At 35.6% G+C, this 21,287-nt stretch overlaps 1 protein-coding gene across 3 annotated transcripts in view; it reads right to left on the bottom strand.

The window, feature by feature from the left end:
- GABRG2 (gamma-aminobutyric acid type A receptor subunit gamma2) overlaps positions 1-20,317 on the bottom strand; it is a 134,584-nt gene extending 114,267 nt beyond the window's left edge. For all 3 annotated transcript variants that reach the window (XM_005910603.3, XM_005910604.3, XM_070374769.1), the window contains exon 1: positions 20,211-20,317. In XM_005910603.3, coding sequence (XP_005910665.1) covers positions 20,211-20,317 — 107 coding nt within the window. The remainder of the gene's footprint in view (positions 1-20,210) is intronic.
- Between the last annotated feature and the right edge of the window lie 970 nt (positions 20,318-21,287).

Raw genomic sequence — 21,287 nt, 5'->3', positions numbered from 1 at the left:
GACAAAAAGAAAGACCATGAGAAAATACTTGAGGAGATAATAGTTGAAAACTTCCCTAAACTGGGGAAGGAAATAATCACCCAAGTCCAAGAAACCCAGATAATCCCAAACAGGATAAACCCAAGGCAAACACCCCAAGACACATATTACTCAAATTAACAAAGATCAAACACAAAGAACAAATATTAAAAGCAGCAAGGGAAAAACAACAAATAACACACAAGGAAATTCCCATAAGGATAACAGCTGATCTTTCAATAGAAACTCTTCAAGCCAGGAGGGAATGGCAAGACATACTTAAAATGATGAAAGAAAATAACCTACAGCCCAGATTATTGTACCCAGCAAGGATTTCATTCAAGTATGAAGGAGAAATCAAAAGCTTCTCAGATAAGCAAAAGCTGAGAGAATTCTGCACCACCAAACCAGCTCTACAACAAATACTAAAGGATATTCTCTAGACAGGAAACACAAAAATGGTGTATAAATTCGAACCCCAAACAATAAAGTAAATGGCAACGGGATCATACTTATCAGTAATTACCTTAAACGTAAATGGGTTGAATGCCCCAACCAAAAGACAAAGACTGGCTGAATGGATACAAAAACAAGACCCCTACATATGTTGTCTACAGGAGACCCACCTCAAAACAGGGGACACATACAGACTGAAAGTGAAGGGCTGGAAAAAGATTTTCCATGCAAATAGGGACCAAAAGAAAGCAGGAGTAGCAATACTCATATCAGATAAAATAGACTTTAAAACAAAGGCTGTGAAAAGAGACAAAGAAGGTCACTACATAATGATCAAAGGATCAATCCAAGAAGAAGATATAACAATTATAAATATATATGCACCCAACACGGGAGCACCGCAGTATGTAAGACAAATGCTAACAAGTATGAAAGGAGAAATTAACAATAACACAATAATAGTGGGAGACTTTAATACCCCACTCACACCTATGGATAGATCAACTAAACAGAAAATAAATAAGGAAACACAAACTTTAAATGATACAATAGACCAGTTAGACCTAATTGATATCTATAGGACATTTCATCCCAAAACAATGAATTTCACCTTTTTCTCAAGCGCACATGGAACCTTCTCCAGGATAGATCACATCCTGGGCCATAAAGCTAGCCTTGGTAAATTCAAAAAATAGAAATCATTCCAAGCATCTTTTCTGACCACAATGCAGTAAGATTAGATCTCAATTACAGGAGAAAAACTATTAAAAATTCCAACATATGGAGGCTGGACAACACGCTGCTGAACAACAAACAAATCACAGAAGAAATCAAAAAGAAATCAAAATTTGCATAGAAACAAATGAAAATGAAAACACAACAACCCAAAACCTGTGGGACACAGTAAAAGCAGTCCTAAGGGGAAAGTTCATAGCAATACAGGCACACCTCAAGAAACAAGAAAAAGTCAAATAAATAACCTAACTCTACACCTCAAACAACTAGAAAAGGAAGAAATGAAGAACCCCAGGGTTAGTAGAAGGAAAGAAATCTTAAAAATTAGAGCAGAAATAAATGCAAAAAAAACAAAAGAGACCATAGCAAAAATCAACAAAGCCAAAAGCTGGTTCTTTGAAAGGATAAATAAAATTGACAAACCATTAGCCAGACTCATCAAGAAACAAAGGGAGAAAAATCAAATCAATAAAATTAGAAATGACAGTGGAGAGATCACAACAGACAACATAGAAATACAAAGGATCATAAGAGACTATTATCAACAATTATATGCCAATAAAATGGACAACGAGGAAGAAATGGACAAATTCTTAGAAAAGTACAACTTTCCAAAACTCGACCAGGAAGAAATAGAAAACCTTAACAGACCCATCACAAGCATGGAAATTGAAACTGTAATCAAAAATCTTCCAGCAAACAAAAGCCCAGGTCCAGACGGCTTCACAGCTGAATTCTACCAAAAATTTAGAGAAGAGCTAACACCTATCCTGCTCAAACTCTTCCAGAAAATTGCAGAGGAAGGTAAACTTCAAACTCATTCTATAAGGCCACCATCACCCTAATACCAAAACCTGACAAAGATGCCACAAAAAAAAAGAAAACTATAGGCCAATATCACTGATGAACATAGATGCAAAAATCCTAAACAAAATTCTAGCAATCAGAATCCAACAACACATTAAAAAGATCATACACCATGACCAAGTGGGCTTTATCCCAGGGATGCAAGGATTCTTCAATATCCGCAAAATCAATCAATGTAATACACCACATTAACAAATTGAAAAACAAAAACCATATGATTATCTCAATAGATGCAGAGAAAGCCTTTGACAAAATTCAACACCCATTTATGATAAAAACTCTCCAGAAAGCAGGAATAGAAGGAACATACCTCAACATAATAAAAGCTATATATGACAAACCCACAGCAAACATTATCCTCAATGGTGAAAAATTGAAAGCATTTCCTCTAAAGTCAGGAACAAAACAAGGGTGCCCACTTTCACCATTACTATTCAACATAGTTTTGGAAGTTTTGGCTACAGCAATCAGAGCAGAAAAAGAAATAAAAGGAATCCAAATTGGAAAAGAAGAAGTAAAACTCTCACTATTTGCAGATGACATGATCCTCTACATAGAAAACCCTAAAGACTCCACCAGAAAATTACTAGAACTAATCAATGATTATAGTAAAGTTGCAGGATATAAAATCAACACACAGAAATCCCTTGCATTCCTATACACACTAATAATGAGAAAACAGAAAGAGAAATTAAGGAAACAATTCCATTCACCATTGCAACGAAGAGAATAAAATACTTAGGAATATATCTACCTAAAGAAACTAAAGACCTATATATAGAAAACTATAAAACACTGGTGAAAGAAATCAAAGAGGACACTAATAGATGGAGAAATATACCATGTTCATGGATTGAAAGAATCAATATAGTGAAAATGAGTATACTACCCAAAGCAATTTATAGATTCAATGCAATCCCTATCAAGCTACCAACAGTATTCTTCACAGAGCTAGAACAAATAATTTCACAATTTGTATGGAAATACAAAAACCTCGAATAGCCAAAGCGATCTTGAGAAAGAAAAATGGAACTGGAGGAATCAACCTACCTGACTTCAGGCTCTACTACAAAGCCACAGTTATCAAGACAGTATGGAACTGGCACAAAGACAGAAATATAGATCAATGGAACAAAATAGAAAGCCCAGAGATAAATCCACGCACATATGGACACCTTATCTTTGACAAAGGAGGCAAGAATATACAGTGGATTAAAGACAATCTCTTTAACAAGTGGTGCTGGGAAATCTGGTCAACCACTTGTAAAAGAATGAAACTAGAACACTTTCTAACACCATATACAAAAATAAACTCAAAATGGATTAAAGATCTCAACATAAGACCAGAAACTATAAAACTCCTAGAGGAGAACATAGGCAAAAACACTCTCTGACATACATCACAGCAGGATCCTCTATGACCCACCTCCCAGAATATTGGAAATAAAAGCAAAAATAAACAAATGGGACCTAATTAAACTTAAAAGCTTCTGCACATCAAAGGAAACTATTAGCAAGGTGAAAAGACAGCCTTCAGAATGGGAGAAAATAATAGCAAATGAAGCAACCGACAAACAACTAATCTCAAAAATATACAAGCAACTCCTACAGCTCAACTCCAGAAAAATAAATGACCCAATCAAAAAATGGGCCAAAGATCTAAATAGACATTTCTCCAAAGAAGACATACAGATGGCTAACAAACACTTGAAAAGATGTTCAACATCACTCTTTATCAGAGAAATGCAAATTAAAACCACTATGAGGTACCATTTCACACCAGTCAGAATGGCTGCGATCCAAAAGTCTACAAATAATAAATGCTGGAGAGGGTGTGGAGAAAAGGGAACCCTCTTACACTGTTGGTGGGAATGCAAATTAGTACAGCCACTATGGAGAACAGTGTGGAGATTCCTTAAAAAACTGGAAATAGAACTGCCTTATGATCCAGCAATCCCACTGCTGGGCATACACACTGAGGAAACCAGAAGGGAAAGAGACACGTGTACCCCAACGTTCATCGCAGCACTGTTTATAATAGCCAGGACATGGAAGCAACCTAGATGCCCATCAGCAGATGAATGGATAAGAAAGCTGTGGTACATATACACAATGGAGTATTACTCAGCCATTAAAAAGAATACATTTGAATCAGTTCTAATGAGGTGGATGAAACTGGAGACTATTATACAGAGTGAAGTAAGCCAGAAGGAAAAACATAAATACAGTATACTAACGCATGTATATGGAATTTAGAAAGATGGTAACGATAACCCTGTGTACGAGACAGCAAAAGAGACACTGATGTATAGAACAGTCTTATGGACTCTGTGGGAGAGGGTGGGAAGATTTGGGAGAATGTCATTGAAACATGTGAAATGTCATGTATGAAACGAGATGCCAGTCCAGGTTCAGTGCACGATGCTGGATGCTTGGGGCTGGTGCGCTGGGAAGGCCCAGGGGATGGTATGGGGAGGTTGGGAGGAGGAGGGTTCAGGATGGGGAGCATGTGATTTTTTTTTTTAAATAAAATTAAGATTTAAAAAATTAAAAAAAAAAAAAAAAAAAAGGAAGTCTGGTTATGCATCCATTATCAAATGTATTCAGATATGTATTCAAATATACTTTAGATGTATGGACAATTTATATTGCTATAGTTTGTGTTATTCTATCGTAGCAAGAAATGAAATATTATCCTCATTTTGTTAATATACAGATGTTTCTAACTAGGAGCAAATTTGTTTAGGGGACTGACTGAATTTTCATTTTTACATGGAAATTTTACCAATATGTATACATCCTAGTGACCATGAGTCTGGGAATTTTTCTTTAGAGAAAGAAAATTTTCTTTTTTTTCTTTTCTAAAATTGTGCTATAGTCTTTTAAGTTCAATTCATGCAAATTTGAAATTTGTTCCTGTGGTGTGACCACTTTTAGAAGACTATTCTTAAGTTTTCATTATTTGGCTCTTCCTAGATAAACATTTTCTGGAGAAGGCAATGGCACCCCACTCCAGTACTCTTGCCTGGAAAATCCCATGGACGGAGAAGCCTGGTGGGCTGCAGACCATGGGGTCGCGAAGAGTCGGACATGACTGAGCAACTTCACTTTCACTTTTCACTTTCATGCATTGGAGAAGGAAATGGCAACCCACTCCAGTGTTCTTGCCTGGAGAATCCCAGGGACCGGGGAGCCTGGTGGGCTGCCGTCTATGGGGTCGCACAGAGTCGGACACAACTGAAGCGACTTAGCAGCAGCAGATAAACATTTTCTCAAAATCAGTGTGTTATCAATCACTTAAAAAAGTTAATCAAGTTTTAGGTTTCAGCCTTGTTGTTAGTATTTTTCTTCCTCCCCTTCCCTCTCCCTTCATTACATGAATAGTCCATTTTATTTCTACTCTACATCATGTAAGTTTACATAATTAAGAATTATGAATACTCCAGAAGTTGTGTATTTATTCACTCATTTGTTATTATTCACAGACCTCGTCTATGAGCTGAACACTATTCTCAGCACTAGGAAATATTACTTTTTTGCCTATGAAAATATAGTAGATGTTGTTTTAAAAAGTTCCATGCTGGCAGTAAACATAGACAGTCCAAAATTACTTTTGTTCTTAGAAATCTGGAACAACGTAAAAGAAATTCCCAGTGGAATTTGAAATATCACAGCTCCACCCAAACCTTAAAGGTGTTTTAAATCAGCATGCTGGCTTTATAGAGAAACTAAAAGTTTATATGATAGGAAAAAGGTCAATTTGTGTCATTTACATTTTTACAAATTTAGATCCTTGTCACACAATAGGTTGACTGCTTTATCGTTGTCATTATAGGATAATGAATTCATGTTGCAAAGAATATGTCTTAAGGGAATAACTTACTGTCTTTTCTCAGTAGTGAATTTTTACCTTTTTCAAGAGATTGCAAACGTGTTGCACACATTAAAAAAGGAGCTCCCACGGAATCCATGCTTCTCCCTGCATTACCCCTATCATTATTCTATCCAGTCTTTCCAATATCCTCAGGTACATGGTCACAAGTAGAATCAAAGCAGATCACATAGCCATTAAGAAATGTATCAATTCAATCAAGAATGTATTCTCAAGTGAAATAAAGGAAAACACTATTTTGTCTGGAAAACTTGATATGATCATATTTATGTAAGCATTTCTGAAAAAATTATCACATAAGTATAAAATCCATTATTCCAGAATGTAAGTTTTCAATCCTCCCAGGCAATCAGAGTGGGGTTGTTCAGTAATGTTAGCCATATGCTTACTCTTACACAAAGTTGCCAAATTGATCCCCATTTTTAGTTCTCACCAGTAATGTATGAGAGTTCCATTTGGTTCACATACTTACCAACACCTGGTCTGGTCAGTATTGTTTTTGTTTTACCCATTCTGGTTGGTGTGTAGTGTTACCACATCATGGTCTTAGCTCGCATTTATCTCAAGGTAATGTGGGACTTCTGTTCATGTGCTTACTGACACCACAGTAACTGAGCTGACTCTCAAAGGCAGTATGCTGAATCTACACATATGACATTCCTGAAAGGGAAAACTACAGTGATGAAGTAGTAGTTGTTTCCAGGAGTTAAGAGTGGGGGAAGGATATGGCTACAAGGGGTTACAGGAGGAACTTTTGTGGCTGCTGGTAGAACTGTTCAGCAGCCTGATTTGGGATACTGAATTATAAGAATTTACATGTGTGTTAAAATTCATACAACTGTACACTGATACAGGTCAGTTTGCTGTCTGTATGTTAACTTAAAAATAAAACTATTATGCTGTAAAGTAAATCACTGAATTTTTCAAAATATTCTTTGACATGAGACTTTTGTGAAATTTCCTAAAGTGTGAGGTAAGTGAGTCTAAGCACTAAAAAATCTCCTGGGGAAAAGGAAACTTTTTATTAATAAAATGGCAGTTTTTCTTTTTCTTATTTGATGTGTAGATTTTTGTATATCTTTCAAGCTCTAAGAAGTATTACCTTCTGTGGTTCTATTTTATGTAGATGAAGTTCAATAATATATTTTATGGATGGGAATAAATGTACATTTGTTAATGTTCCCTGTGAGAATCCGTTAAAATTTAAAAATCATTCAGGCCAATAACTGCTCCCCAGAAAAGCTATTAATTTGGAATTAAACTATCTTCTCCATTTTTTAGATGCAAAACATTTATCTTTATAAAAATATATGTTTAAACACACAAGTTAAATATAAATCATTTCATAGTGCCATAATTTTATGGCATTCATAATGATGCCAAAAAAATGACCATGTTTTAAGTAATTGATATAATAGCAGAATCAATAGTTTTTTTTTTTTTTTCCTGCTAAGATTTTGCAGCAAGATGTAGAGCAACACTATATATAATTCTAAGGAAGCTATAGGTAAACAGTTTAGTTAATTGCCAAGCAACTTAAAATTATTAGGCAAACTGCAACCCTCACCATTCCCCAAATCATAGAGGCACACTTCTTCCATAAGAACAAAACTGATGGTATTATTATATGAAGTATTTTCCTGAATTTACAATATTCACTATGGCCACAAGACTACACCATACAAAGTAGCCTTCTGCCTCCCAAATCCTATATCCTGACCTCTTCATCCATGATCACTGTCCTCTATACATGTGGGCTATATTTTATTTCCTGACCCACACCAAATTTTTCCTCTATTCAAGGCCCTTGAACCTGCTCTTACCTATAATAAGAAAGGGCTTCTCTTCAATCTTTTCATGGCTAAATTTTTTTTAATATGCTTACAATCTCAACTTCTTATCCATTACTCAGATACGACTTTCCTGAGTTTTCTAATATAGATTGTTTCTTTTTTCACCACATCACACCTTTTAGTTATGTAACATTTATCACAGTTTGAAAGTTGTTTATTTACTATCTGCCTGTTCCTAGACTGCAATGTCTAAGAGGATTATGAAGATGTCTGTTATTCCATTTTAATCTCCAATCCCTAGTACAGTACTAAACAAGCATTAGGAATGCAATAACTATTTATAGCAAGAAGGCAGGAGGCAAGAAGGAGGAAATTTGTCTACTTTGCATTTATTTTCATTCTGCATTTAACATAGTGCTTGAGAGCTTGATTCGTTTTTATGTTCATTATATTGAAAACTAATATGTATGTGTACATATGGGTGGTGGTTTTCCTAGTTGCATACATTTGAGAAAATTTAACTCTACTCTTAAATTCTTAACAGTTCATTGAATCTAAATTACATCTGTATTTAGGAAAATAATTGTTAGGAAAAAAGTTTCTCTGCTGTATGGAGAATGAATCAGAAGGCAAAAAACCGGCATCAGAAAGGTCCATTAGATGGCTGATGCAGTAACCTAGGGGACAGATGGAGTTGGATTTTATTCTGTTATCAGATCCATAAGGGACACGCAAAAAAAATGGGGAATCAGTCAAAAACTTGAATAGAAAAACATCAGCTCTCTCTTCTTTGCATATAGTTAAAGAAACTGTCTTCAGGAAGAAGGCCTATGTGTCAGCACATATTTCATTGTTATTGGGACTTGGCCCATGCATAATAGACATTTTATTATATATAATATGGATCTAAAATGAATGAACAGTATTGTCATTCCAGAAACTTAGGGAGCTTTATTCAATTTTCTCATCTTACACAAATTAAGACAGGGGAATAGAGAATTACAGAATTTTTATCAAAAAACCCCTCTCCTGTACTTTTCCCAAGTTCAAAGTTTAGTAGGGGTGGAGAGGCTACTTGTGCCTCTTGGGATATCCCAGGAAATAAATAATGACCCTGTAGTAGTAAAAACAATAACAACATATAAGAGATGCTTACCATGTGCCATGTTCAATGTATTATGTCAATTACTACTCAAAATAAGCTTAAGGGGAATTATTGTCTTTTTTGTTTTTATACAAAGAGACTAAGGATGAATGAAGTTAAGTAAATTTACTGAGGGTCATCACGTAGTGAATGTCAAGGGTAGAAATATGAATACTAGGCAAGTGCAGGTCCATGGCTTATGCTCTTACGGACTGCACTACACTGTAGGACTTGCTCTTTTGTTTTGGTCACCAGCCATGTATGCTGGACTTAGGTGCTATGGAAAAGATGAAAAGATTTTTTAAAAAGAAGATAAATTTCAGGGAAAGGGAGATGCCATTATTATTATTAAATTCATTAAACAGTAATTCCAGTTTCCTGGTGGCTCAGAGGTTAAAGCGTCTGCCTCCAACGAGGGAGACCCGGGTTCAATCCCTGGGTCAGGAAGATCCCCTGGAGAAGGAAATGGCAACTCACTCCAGTACTCTTGCCTGGAAAATCCCATGGATGGAGGAGTCTGGTGGGCTACAGTCCACGGGGTTGCAAAGAGTCGGACACGACTAAGTGACTTAACTTTCACTTTTCCAGTTCTAGTTCAGTCGCTCAGTTGTGTCCGACTCTTTGTGATCCCATGAAACAGTAATTACTGAACATTTATCAGAAGCAAGGCACTTTTCTAACAGTCTGGAGTATAGCAGAGGACAAAACAGCATCTCTGTTATCGTCCATCCTGGATTCTAGCTGAGTGAGACAGAAAGTAAAAAATTAAAATAATAAATCAGTAGGTGTCATAATACAAAAATTTTCTAATTACTGAAGACTGTAAATACTAAGGAAAGGTGAAACATAGAAGAGAACTGGAGTTGTGAATATAGGATTGATGGACATTTGCAATAGTGCACTGAATGATCAGTGTAGGCATTGAGAAGGCAATATTTGAGCAAAGATGTGAAGAAGGTGAATAAAGTAGTGGATATCAGGAAGAAATGAATCAAATAGGGAACATAATACTAAATATACTTTCTTAAATACTTAAAAAATTATCATAACAGAACTGAGAAAAAATGAGAAATGTTATGTTCTCATTTAACACCAATGTGATGGATTCCCAAGAAGAGGCAGAACTTGCTAGAGAAAGCCAAAAACCACTCCTGCATTCTTTTTCCTTCACCCAGTTTGGGACCATATAATGGAAGTTAAAAGATTCAATGAGAGAGCAGTTCTTATGGAATAAGGTTGTTGGCCTAACTGCAGAAAGAGCTACAGCAGTTTCATATTCCCTCCTCACAGTGACATATGTTCCACCTCTCCCTCAAGGCAAGTGGAAAACAAAGTCAAGAAACTCACTCATAGATGAAGTTAGCGAAGACTAACAGAGATAACTGCTATCTCTACCTAAAACAGAAAACTTGCATTATTTACTTCTTAATGCTGTTTCAGCACAGGGTAGACAGAGAATTCTTAGCAAAATTTGGCCTGTGGTCTCTATAATTTAAGCAGCCTAAGTGACTAATGTGGCTTGATTCTTTCCTGAAAAAGTCTAAAGAAGATAAGCTGGTTTGAACAATCCCTATAGTGAATCTGAGTCAGAAAAACACCATTACTTTCAGAAGCTGACAAGTAATTTTTCAGAGTCTGTTTTTCATTCATTCATTCTTCCTGAGCTAAATGGATGCCAGAAAAATAGTCATGCTGGAATCGTGCTGTTTATTTAGAGTTTATAGTGCAACTCTAGTAATAAAATGCTAGTATAAAGTCAGAGTGGATGTATTTTTGGAGTGGAGCGAAGGACTGTCATGAAACATCAAGTCCCTACAGCATGACCCATGTCAGGGAATAGTGCAATTCTCAAGGTTCCCAGGGGGAGGAAGGAGGAAGAGGGTTAGCTTCACAGAACCCATCCAACTCCCCCATGAAAGAATGACTCAGTATGCAGGCCTCTTTCACCCAGAAAGTACAGTAAGATCTTTCTGCAAATGTAACCATCCTTCCTATCTCGACCCTAATCTTGAAAAAAGCCAAAAGCAGCATAATAAAAAGAGGGGGAGCCTTTAGAACATGATGTAATAGGTGGGCTGCAGAAATCTTAAGTCAGGCCTGATGAGAGAACAGAAAAAATAAAAAAGAAAAAATTAAAGTGAGTGAGAGATTGAAGGATCAATTTAGATGAATTTAATACCTGAAAATGAGATTACAAACTCTAAAATGAATGGAAAGTTTTGACATTGGATATATATTGTCCAGATGTGGTGTTGGGGCGGGGAGGGGTAGATTCAACAGATGATGTTTAAAAAGAAACATAATTTCTAGACCATAGCTATGTAATTCCAGCATGTTCAATAAATCAGTTACAGAGAAATTCAACCATATTTTAAGTATCATTTCATAATAGAAGGCTTACAATGAAAGATGTTTAAATTAATAGCATCTAAACATGACTATATTTCTGTTACCATTCACTCTCCCAATTATTAGGGGTGAACATCACCTATCACAATATATCAATATAATTAAATATCTTACAGATATTAAACAAGTGGTAGTTATAGGGTTAAGGGACTTCCCTGAAATAATTTAGTTTATAAATTATACCATACACAAAAATAAACTCAAAATGGATTAAAGACCTGAGTGTAAGGCTGGACACTATAAAACTCTTAGAGGAAAACATAGGCAGAACATTCTGACATAAACTGCAGTAATATCTTTTTCAATCTATCTCCTAGAGTAATGAAGGAAAAAACAAAACAAAACAAATGGGACCTAATTAAACTCAAAAGCTTTTGCATAGCAAAAGAAACCATAAGCAAAACAAAAAGACAACCCATGGAATGAGAGAAAATATTTGCAAAGGATGCAACTGACAAGGGATAATCTCCAAAATTTACAAACAGTTCATGCAGCTCAATATCAAAAAAACAAACAATCCAATTAAAATATAGGCAGAAAACCTAAATAGACATTTCTCCAAAGAAGACATGCAGATGGCCAAGAGGCATGTGAAAAGATGCTCAACATTGCTAATTACTAGAAAAATGCAAATCAAAACTATAATGAGGTACCACTTCACACCAGTCAGAATGGCCATCATCAAAAAATCTAACAATAAATGCTGGGGAGGGTGTGGAGAAAAGGGAACCATTCTACACTGTTGATGGGAATGTAAGTTGGTTCAGCTACTACGGAAAACAGTATGGAGGTTCCTTAAAAAATTAAAAATAAAACTACCATATGACTAGCAATCCCACTCCTGGACTTAGGTGAAAGGAGGAGATACTAGAATAAAATAGGTAAAATAGATTTTAAAAATTGATAATTTATTAACATAATTCCTTGGAATTATGTTAATAATTTCAGCAATCTATTCTCTTGCTGAAAGATTATAGTTTCTTATTATTGAAAAGTAACTTGAGGGAGTTCCCTGGTGGCTTAGTAGTTAGGATTCTGGGCTTTCACTGCCATGGCCCAAGTTCAATTCCTGGTCTGCGAACTCAAATCCTGCATGCCTCACAGTCTCCTTCTGCACATATTTTTAAAGGTCATACACAGTACATTTTGCACATAATTTTAAAATCTTCAAAACTCTATTTTTTATCATATTGTATCCAACTCTGAAATTAATTGATGCTCAACAGGTATTTATATTTAAGACAGTTGTGTGTGTGTGTCTGTTTTTCCCTTTTTGACATAATTGACTATATTGGGTTGACAAAGAATCAGGGAAGATGCCTCAGCTGGAGGCAGTGGTAGGATAATAAATCTACTTTCACGCATATGTAACTTGAAGACCTATTTACTGGATGGGGGTGAGTAGAGCATAAGCCTTTCAACTGGCCATTGATTAGTAAATTTAGTTTGTGTTAAAATAATGTCACATATGATGTATTACATTATTTAATTATCCTTAATATAGTTCTAGTCTACTACATAACTTTTAAATAGTAAAAAAAGAAATTGTTTTTAGAACATTAAAAAATTTTCACCACTTTTCTTCCAAAAAATACCACTCATTTTTAAGTGAAAAAAAACCTCTTCAACTGAGGTTAAAAAAAAAAAAAAAAACAGCAATAACTATTATAACAAAGAAAAGGATGTTGAAATATTAAAACCAACAAATTAGATGATTGTAGATCAGTTTTAGCTAGTTTGTGGCCCTAACTTAATTTCTCTGTCCTATGCTTTCACCAGTTAGAAAACTGTCATAGTCTCTCATAGCACCATATGACTTTGCTGTGTAGTATTTATCTAAGGTAAAATTAGCAAAACTTTGATCATTGCCTGCCACCCATGAGACTGCAAACTCCATGAGGACAGAATTATGGCTTTTGCTACCCCATAATAGTTATATACCGTTACTAGCATAGAACTAGCTGAAATACTAGTCACTTCTATAGTTTATATCTAGAGTTTTTCCCTTACTTATTGCATCTCAAATGTGTTTTCAAAAGCAATTTATAAATTATATAGTTATATACCATTACTAGCATAGAACTAGCTGAAATACTAGTCAATTCTATAGTTTATATCTAGAGTTTTTCCCTTACTTATTGTATCTCAAATGTGTTTTCAAAAGCAATTTATAAATTATATAGTTATATACCATTACTAGCATAGAACTAGCTGAAATACTAGTCAATTCTATAGTTTATATCTAGAGTTTTTCCCTTACTTATTGTATCTCAAATGTGTTTTCAAAAGCAATTTATAAAAAGGGACTGTTAACCTGCACAAAAGAACACAAATAAGTCATTTATTTCTTTCTACCAAGGTTATATTGACAAGTTATATTCAGTTTGTTTTGGCCATGTAATTTAAATGTGCCTAAATAAATTATAGAACTTGCTATTTATCTATCTCACTACATAGACTTTGGTTCTACTACGATACTTGTGTTCATGGCAGGGTTTCAATTATTACAAAGGACCTTGGCTTAAAAAGCATCTTTTGTTTTCTACACTATTACTTATTTGGTATTCATATGGTTTTCTTTTTTTTTTTTATGGTTTTCTTTATAAATGAGTAGAGAATGTAATATCAGGACTACTTATTAGCATTTACATAGCACTTTGTCTTGAGAGTTACATAATGATTTCATAATAATATAGAATTATTACCATATTTGCCCTCTTATTTTATACTGTAGGGATTAATGTGATTTGGAGTTAAATTTTATTTTTACCCTAAATCACTAATATGTAACTTAAAAGTGTTTTTTTTTTTTCCTTTTAAAAGATACATATTCTCTAGAATACAGAAGAAATGAATAGGAAATAACCTTCCCAGTAAAGCAAACTGGAGAAGTCTTTTACACCTCAAAACAATCCAAGTATTTTTCTTATTTTTACAGAGAAAAAGGAAGACTGTAGGTGAATGGTGTGGTGTATTGCTCTAGAAATATATGACTGGGGAAATCTTAACCCCTACTCCACCACCAAAATTCAGGAAGAGTTGGACTATTTTCAGAACTATTCTATGACTTGTTTTCAAAAGTCAAAAAAGTAAAATATTATTTTCCTCATCTAACTTACAAAGCTACAGAAGGAGAAAAAGTGTACACACCAACAGTCTCAGGAAAAAAAGCCCCAATATCTGGAAAGTGTAAATTGTTTTCCTCTAGAAATGAAAAAAGCACTTTAAGTTTTCACATACCAAAGAAGTTAATCAAGCTGTTGCTTGTATGACTGAGGTGATTAAAACTGTTAACTTTAAATATCTATACACTGAAGATAAAGATATCCAGATATTGAAGCAGCAACATTTTTCTCTACTTTCATATTCAGTATGGTTGCCTCAATAATTTTTGTAGGAAAACTATCCAACAACATTCAACAAGTCATCCTGTAAATTTTCTCAATAGAAGACAAAGTTTTTTTTGAAAATGGGATGAAAAAGAGTGGTTAACTTTCTGGGTAATGACTGAATTACCAGATTAAACTATGCTTTAGTTACACATAACCATTAAGAAAATATACTTTCTAAACAGTTTTCCCAGGTATTAAATAATATTATTTAGTATGTTATTAAACTAATAAAATAACTGAATACTGGATTATTTCTAAGCATATCTTTTAGAGCTTTCAATCAAAAATGCAAGATAAATTTAAAAATGGAGTGACTGATGCAGACTGAGGACCTCAAGCCACACTACTAGGTAAATTCAATCTTTATTTACTGGGCTAATAGAATGTATATCCATACTAGCTTCTACTGTATGATGGTAGAATCAGATACTTATAAAAATTAAAATTGATCAGTTAAATACACTTATAAGTAAGCAGTACTGAGCAAATGAACCTGATGAAAAAAATCAGAAGAAAAAAGCAAAACAGAAAACAAAATTTGGAAAATAGTGACAGATACAAAATGAAACCAGTTATCACTATCATGTATGAACATATAATTCTAAAATATTTTTGGAAAGAACATGCCAAATCACCTTTTATTTATACAGAAAAGTCATATTTAGCAAAGGACACATCAAGGTCAGAGTGGCTATGGCCCAAGAGACAAGGCAGGGAGGTGACAGGCCTTCTGAGATCCTGCTTCAGGACAAGGGGTCTGGGGCAAAGTGATGAGATGATAAGTAAGTGGTGAGTGCTGGCAGCCACAGAAAGGAGAAAGCTCCAGTTGCATCAACGCAGTTGGCAGGTCATGCGTGGAACTCACATCAACTCACTGCTACTAGCAGTGCTGGGGAGGGGAGGAGAAGGGTAGGGGGAAATTAGTGGTATTAACTGGAGTGAGAGCCACTCCCTGGTTCCTGGAAAACTCCCACCAAGCGACACAGCAACGAACCCCAGGATGGTGTGAAATGTATACAAATGTACACATTTATCGTTATAAATCTCTATTTCTATCCACATACATGCTTAATCATTATTTTGTTACTTCTAATTATCTGTTGCTTTTAAGCAAGTCTAAAGTCTCTATAATCTTGGTTTCCAAGTCAAATGTGGTTCACAAAAACTACTTAACAAATGTTAGTAAAATTGTGTGTGTGTGTGTGTGTGTATATACACACACATGATATAAAATAAATATATTTTATACATTGAAATAGGTTGCACAACTTTGTATATGTTCATTAAAATCTATATTATATATTAATATTTATATGTAAAATCTGGTTTATTGTATGTATACACATGACACAAGTAGATTGGAAAATCTGAACTTGATGTTACATTGTTACTATTTGGTTTCTGACTTTGAAGAAGTCACATAGGTCTTTTATAACCCACGTGGATTTCTTATAACCAGTAGCAGGAGGATGAATTCTTTCTTTCATAATTGCCTGAATAAGAAATGTGCCCACCACAACTGAAATCCTGTATCTTTAAGCACTTAAATTGTTTGGACACCTGTGATGGTCAAACAGTTTCTGAAATGCACTAACTATAAAGTTTTTGCCAGTCTTCCAAGGTCTTTGATTTTAGCAGAAGTACTTTGGACAGTCATGTAGGGGAGGAAAATAATTTTCCTTCTACACTTGTAGATTCTTGGTTGAGACATCATTGCATTAATAAGATTCACAAGAGAAAAGAAAAAAAAAAGCAAACAGAAATGTAATAACATGTATACTTTCTGTACACATAGGAGATACCCAGGAAAGCTAAGTCCTTCAAATAGCCCAGGCCACCTCCTTACATACAGTGTCTGGTTAAAGACAAAAGAAGATGTTGTGAGCAGGGGGAGCCAGTTAAGGGCAGTTATTGAGTAAAGCACTGTCAACAAGGGGATGATTGTTAGGCAGATTCAAATCTCTGCCTTCACCACTGGTAAGTTTCTAGATATTTAGCCAAACTCTTCTTTCTGGTAGAGGGATGGAGATACTCATAAAAATGGAGATTTTTGTTATTTGAATGCCTCTTACAAAAGGTAACTTCCACTCAGTTTTAAGCTTCACACCTGTATCTGCTGTTTGTTAAAAATAATAAGCCTAAAATAATCCTTATGCCGAAGAGGCATATTTTGGGTTGGCAAATTCTGCATCTCTTCAACAAGTATTATGTCATTTCAGTAAAGCCTGTGAAAGTCACTCGGTAGTGTTCTCCAGGCCAGAATACTGGAGTGGGTAGCCTTTCCCTTCTCCAGGGGATCTTCCCGACTCAGGATCGAACTGGGGTCTTCTGCTTGCAGGTGGATTCTTTACCAACTGAACTATCAGGGAAGCCCTGGTAAAGCCTATTTGTACTTAAATTGTGGAAAGTCTGTCTTGGAATTACTAGGAAGTTATTCTAGTCACAGTCCTAGCAAAATAATATTTACAACAAAGATAAAATCTCTAAACTCAGTCCTACATTCTTCCAGTTTGAAGAGAAATTCTTGTTGATATGATGCAAATTTTAAAATGTGTAGCACAGAGGCCTCTATTGCTAAATAGTTTGTAATTCAATTCTCTTGAGGAGATTATTCTAAACTGAGTCTAAGATATCAGATGCATTTATGTAACTAAATTAAAAGCTGATTTTTAAATTTCTGCCTACGTTTTGTCTAGAAGGTAGTAGGCAGCTGGATCCTGGGAAATACTGAGTGATAAATATTTCTCTCTCTCTCTCTTTTTTTTTTTTTTTTTACAGATGTATGTTTGTCTCAGGGTAGACACTACTTGAAATGTTATATCTATAACTAAGCAAGTAAATATGCTGAGGAAGTGATTTTGATTTTTCTTTTCTAATAAGGCGAAGTGGAAAATTTGGAAAGGTAGGGAACAGCAAGCTTGTTTGGTTCAAGAATCATACAAGTTTAGAAAGTTTCCCAGATGACTCATATGATAGCATTGTATAAAAGATATGTGACAGTTTAGATAGTTTTGGGTTTCAGAAATTAACTATCCCCCACATAAGAGATATTAGCTATAAACATCCTCATGCCAATGACTCATATTCCCACACAATCTAATTAATTTAGTCAATTTTAACGAGGGACATTTTTCTTTGAAGTTATATAAATAAAAAGTCGTTAATTTTTTTTAATATTCCTTCAACTTTCTGATTCTACTACCACTGTTTACCCAAAAAGCCTTTTTTAAATTTCTCCTAGAAACTCACATTTTACTAGTCACTTGCTGTCCTTCAGGATCAGCTTCAGAGATCAAAGCTACTATTTTCATTCAGTTCTATTCAGCCATTCAAATGGCTTTTTTTTTTTTTTTTTTTATGGGATTGCAACAAACTGAAACTCTGATCACATTCTCTGCACCAAACTACAGTGACTCCATTCTCTGTCATTACAGAGAAAATGTGAAAATCCTCCTATTGAAGAGTTTTCTTGGCACATAACTCCCATTATTTAGAGCTACTTATAAAGCTCATCTAGATACCATGCTAGGAATTGAAAATTAAAATATATCCCTAATATTAGTTTTTATATAATATTTGAGAAGGTAGGACTGTTGCTATAAGAAGACATCTTAAATTTGATAATCTTACAAATAATAAAATTGCATGTTTTTGGTTAAAATAAGTCCCTTGGAGATAAAATACATAAAAATGTACTAATCTATTTAAGTATAAAGTTGCTTACTAAAATGAATCTAAGTGTGTGGGAAGGAAAGTGTATTTTAATCCACAGGTTTCATAAATGGTAGGAACATGAGAATGATGTTTTTCTATCAACAAGTAACTAAATTCCCCAATTTCTGAAAAAAATTAAAGGTTACATACTACATTAAATAGTAAAATGTGTGTAATTTTTAATTAAAAACATTGTTTTTCCAGTATGCCACTAAAATGCATAACACCTAAACTATCTTAAGTAAAAGGCCCTCTTCTGAGAAAGCTACTTAATCTGACACTCTTAAAGAAAATGCATTCAATTTTTAATGTAATGCGGGAAGGTATGAAAAGTACTGGTAGATTAAGCAGGCCCTTCTCTTTACTTGCAAACTCCCAAGACAGACTTTCACTCCTTGTTTTGCTTGGGTCTCCTTTTTACTGAAATCTTTTCCTCTGATTATCTACTCCAGAGAATGCAGGACCAGCAAAGTTAGCTTTTCAATAAAATAAAAAAATATTTTCACCTTCATCTCTTTTATCTCCCTTCATTACAACTACTACATAGCAGTGTCAACTCCCAGGAAAACCTTAGGCAATGGCTTGGTTTCTTCTATAGCTAGTTTTTCTTTTTTTGAGTTTTGTCTCAAAGTGACAGTAAAGCAGAGTGCAACTAATATAAGTACAATAGACCTCTAACCTGCCTTTGGCTCTGGCTGGAAATCCTGATGGTGTGTGTTGAGTCAGGGGGGGTGTTTTTGTGGGTGGATAAATGATGAACTATTTGTGAAGGGATATTTCCTTGATATCTTTGGTGCAAAGAAGTTAAAAAAAAAATTAGGTGCAAAACACTTCACAACACAATCTTTTCCCATCTTTTCCATTCAATGTAATAAGGCTCTAAGACATTAATGCCTAACTTCCCAATTAGGCATCACATTTACCTGGCTCAGCATATTTTTCAACACTACAGCAAAGCCAACTCTTTTCCAGACCTATATCCCTCCATGCATTAACTACATTCTCCACCCCATGCCCAACAATGCCCCTCCTATCTCAAGGAGGGGGAGAGGATAATCAAAGCAGGGTCCCCAGACATCATTAGTGCTCCTTTGCTCCATCGGCATTCTGTCTTACTATGACAATGTCCTATGTAAATATAAAGTTGTCTTATGGGATTAGACAAGCTTCTTTTCCTTTGGCCCTGACAGGACTGCTGTCCCTGGTGCTGAACCATGTTACCCCACCAGGGAGTCTGCTGCCAGGTCAAAAGGGCTGGATAGAAAACCTGGCTCACTCATCTTAAGAATGCTCAGGTGCAGAAACAAGAGATACTTTGGTCACAGGAGCAGAACCCATCCCCCAACACATACACACACACACACACACACACACACACACAAACACATCTGCCGGGTATACGCCAGGACCCCATTTGTAGTTTTCTCTTCCAGACCCCCACCCAAACGCCTCCAACATGGCCTCAAATGCCAGCATGTATCAGCACAGCCCACCTAGACATCAGATTGCAGTACTATCAAAATGCTACTCCCCAAACGCAAAGTCTTTATGGCGTTAGCTTTTCCATTCTAAAAGAAAGAAATAAAACCCATTAAATAAATAAATAAATGAAAATGACCTTCCTTTTCTCTCCCTCCTTTTCCTGCCCCACATATTCACATTCTCCTAAATAACAAAGCCCCAAATCCCAGAAGAGTCTTTTAAATCTGGGTGGTCTCCCTAGTTCCTCGGTCCCCACCCCTTCCCCCACCTCTGTGAAACAAAACAACCCCGAAAAGGGCATATCTTACCCCGGGTAGAGCGATAGCAGGAGCAGAATCCACAGCGTCATTTTCTGTGAAAATACAGGAGTCGAGTAGACTGAGCTTCCTGTGCTCCATATATTTGTCAAACTCATCGTTTTTTTTTTTTTTTTTTCCCTGCCTCTAGCCTCTAGGTTGCAGAAGAATCCCTCCCCTTTGTATTATTATTATGCTTATGATCTGATGGTGGCTCCCCCCACCTGCCTCTAGTAGGTCCGTCACTGGGGAGCCGTATTGCTACCAGCTTCGGAAATTAATATTCAGGGGGCAGAAATAACATCAGCACAAACGCTTGCAGATACCATCAAAGCATCAGCTCAGGGAGCAGCTTTCAAGTCTAGGGGAATAATATAATTGAGGCAGGGGGAGGGTACAGGGAGAGACGCATAGGAGACAAATAAGAGAATGAGAAACGCGGGCACACTCTTACACATATTCATGTCCCCCCACCATTCACACATACTCTCCCAGGTCCATCGTTTTATGTTTGTTTATTTGTTTGCTTTGCTTTGATTTTTCTTTTAGAGGGCAGCAAGTATGTATGTGTGCTGGGGGTGTATGTGTTTAAAAGAAATACTCGAGTCTCTGCGTGATTAACCATCACGCAGATTAACTATGAGGTCAAAGTGGAAGCGATGCGTGCTGCTGCAGAAGGAATTAACACATGCGTGGTGTCTTTCCAGCGCTGTTTAACTCTTTGGTGCACACACAGGCATGCAAAGAGAGGCTTTCCTGGGGACAAGAGATGCTTTAGCAATTTATATACTATATCACCAGTGACAGAAGGTGTCTCTTCAGATCTGCCAAGAATCCTTATTTAAAATCATGCAACATTAGAAATTAGGGTTACATCGTAGGGGAAGGGGGAGCAGGTGTTGGGGGAGGAGTGGTTGTTTCTCTGTAAACCATCCATTAAGAAAACAGATTCGGTGAATTTTTAACTTGAATGAAGGGAGAAAACATTGATAGAATTACAAAACAAGAAGAATCTATGCTCTTCAGTATTCACTCCTCCTCTTTCTGCTCCCTATCCCTAGTGAAAATGCAAAGACACAAACTACTTGG

The sequence above is a fragment of the Bos mutus genome, chromosome 7, assembly GCF_027580195.1.
Source record: "Bos mutus isolate GX-2022 chromosome 7, NWIPB_WYAK_1.1, whole genome shotgun sequence".
NCBI classification, from domain to species: domain Eukaryota; kingdom Metazoa; phylum Chordata; class Mammalia; order Artiodactyla; family Bovidae; genus Bos; species Bos mutus.
This window is presented reverse-complemented; position numbering and strand designations above follow the sequence as displayed.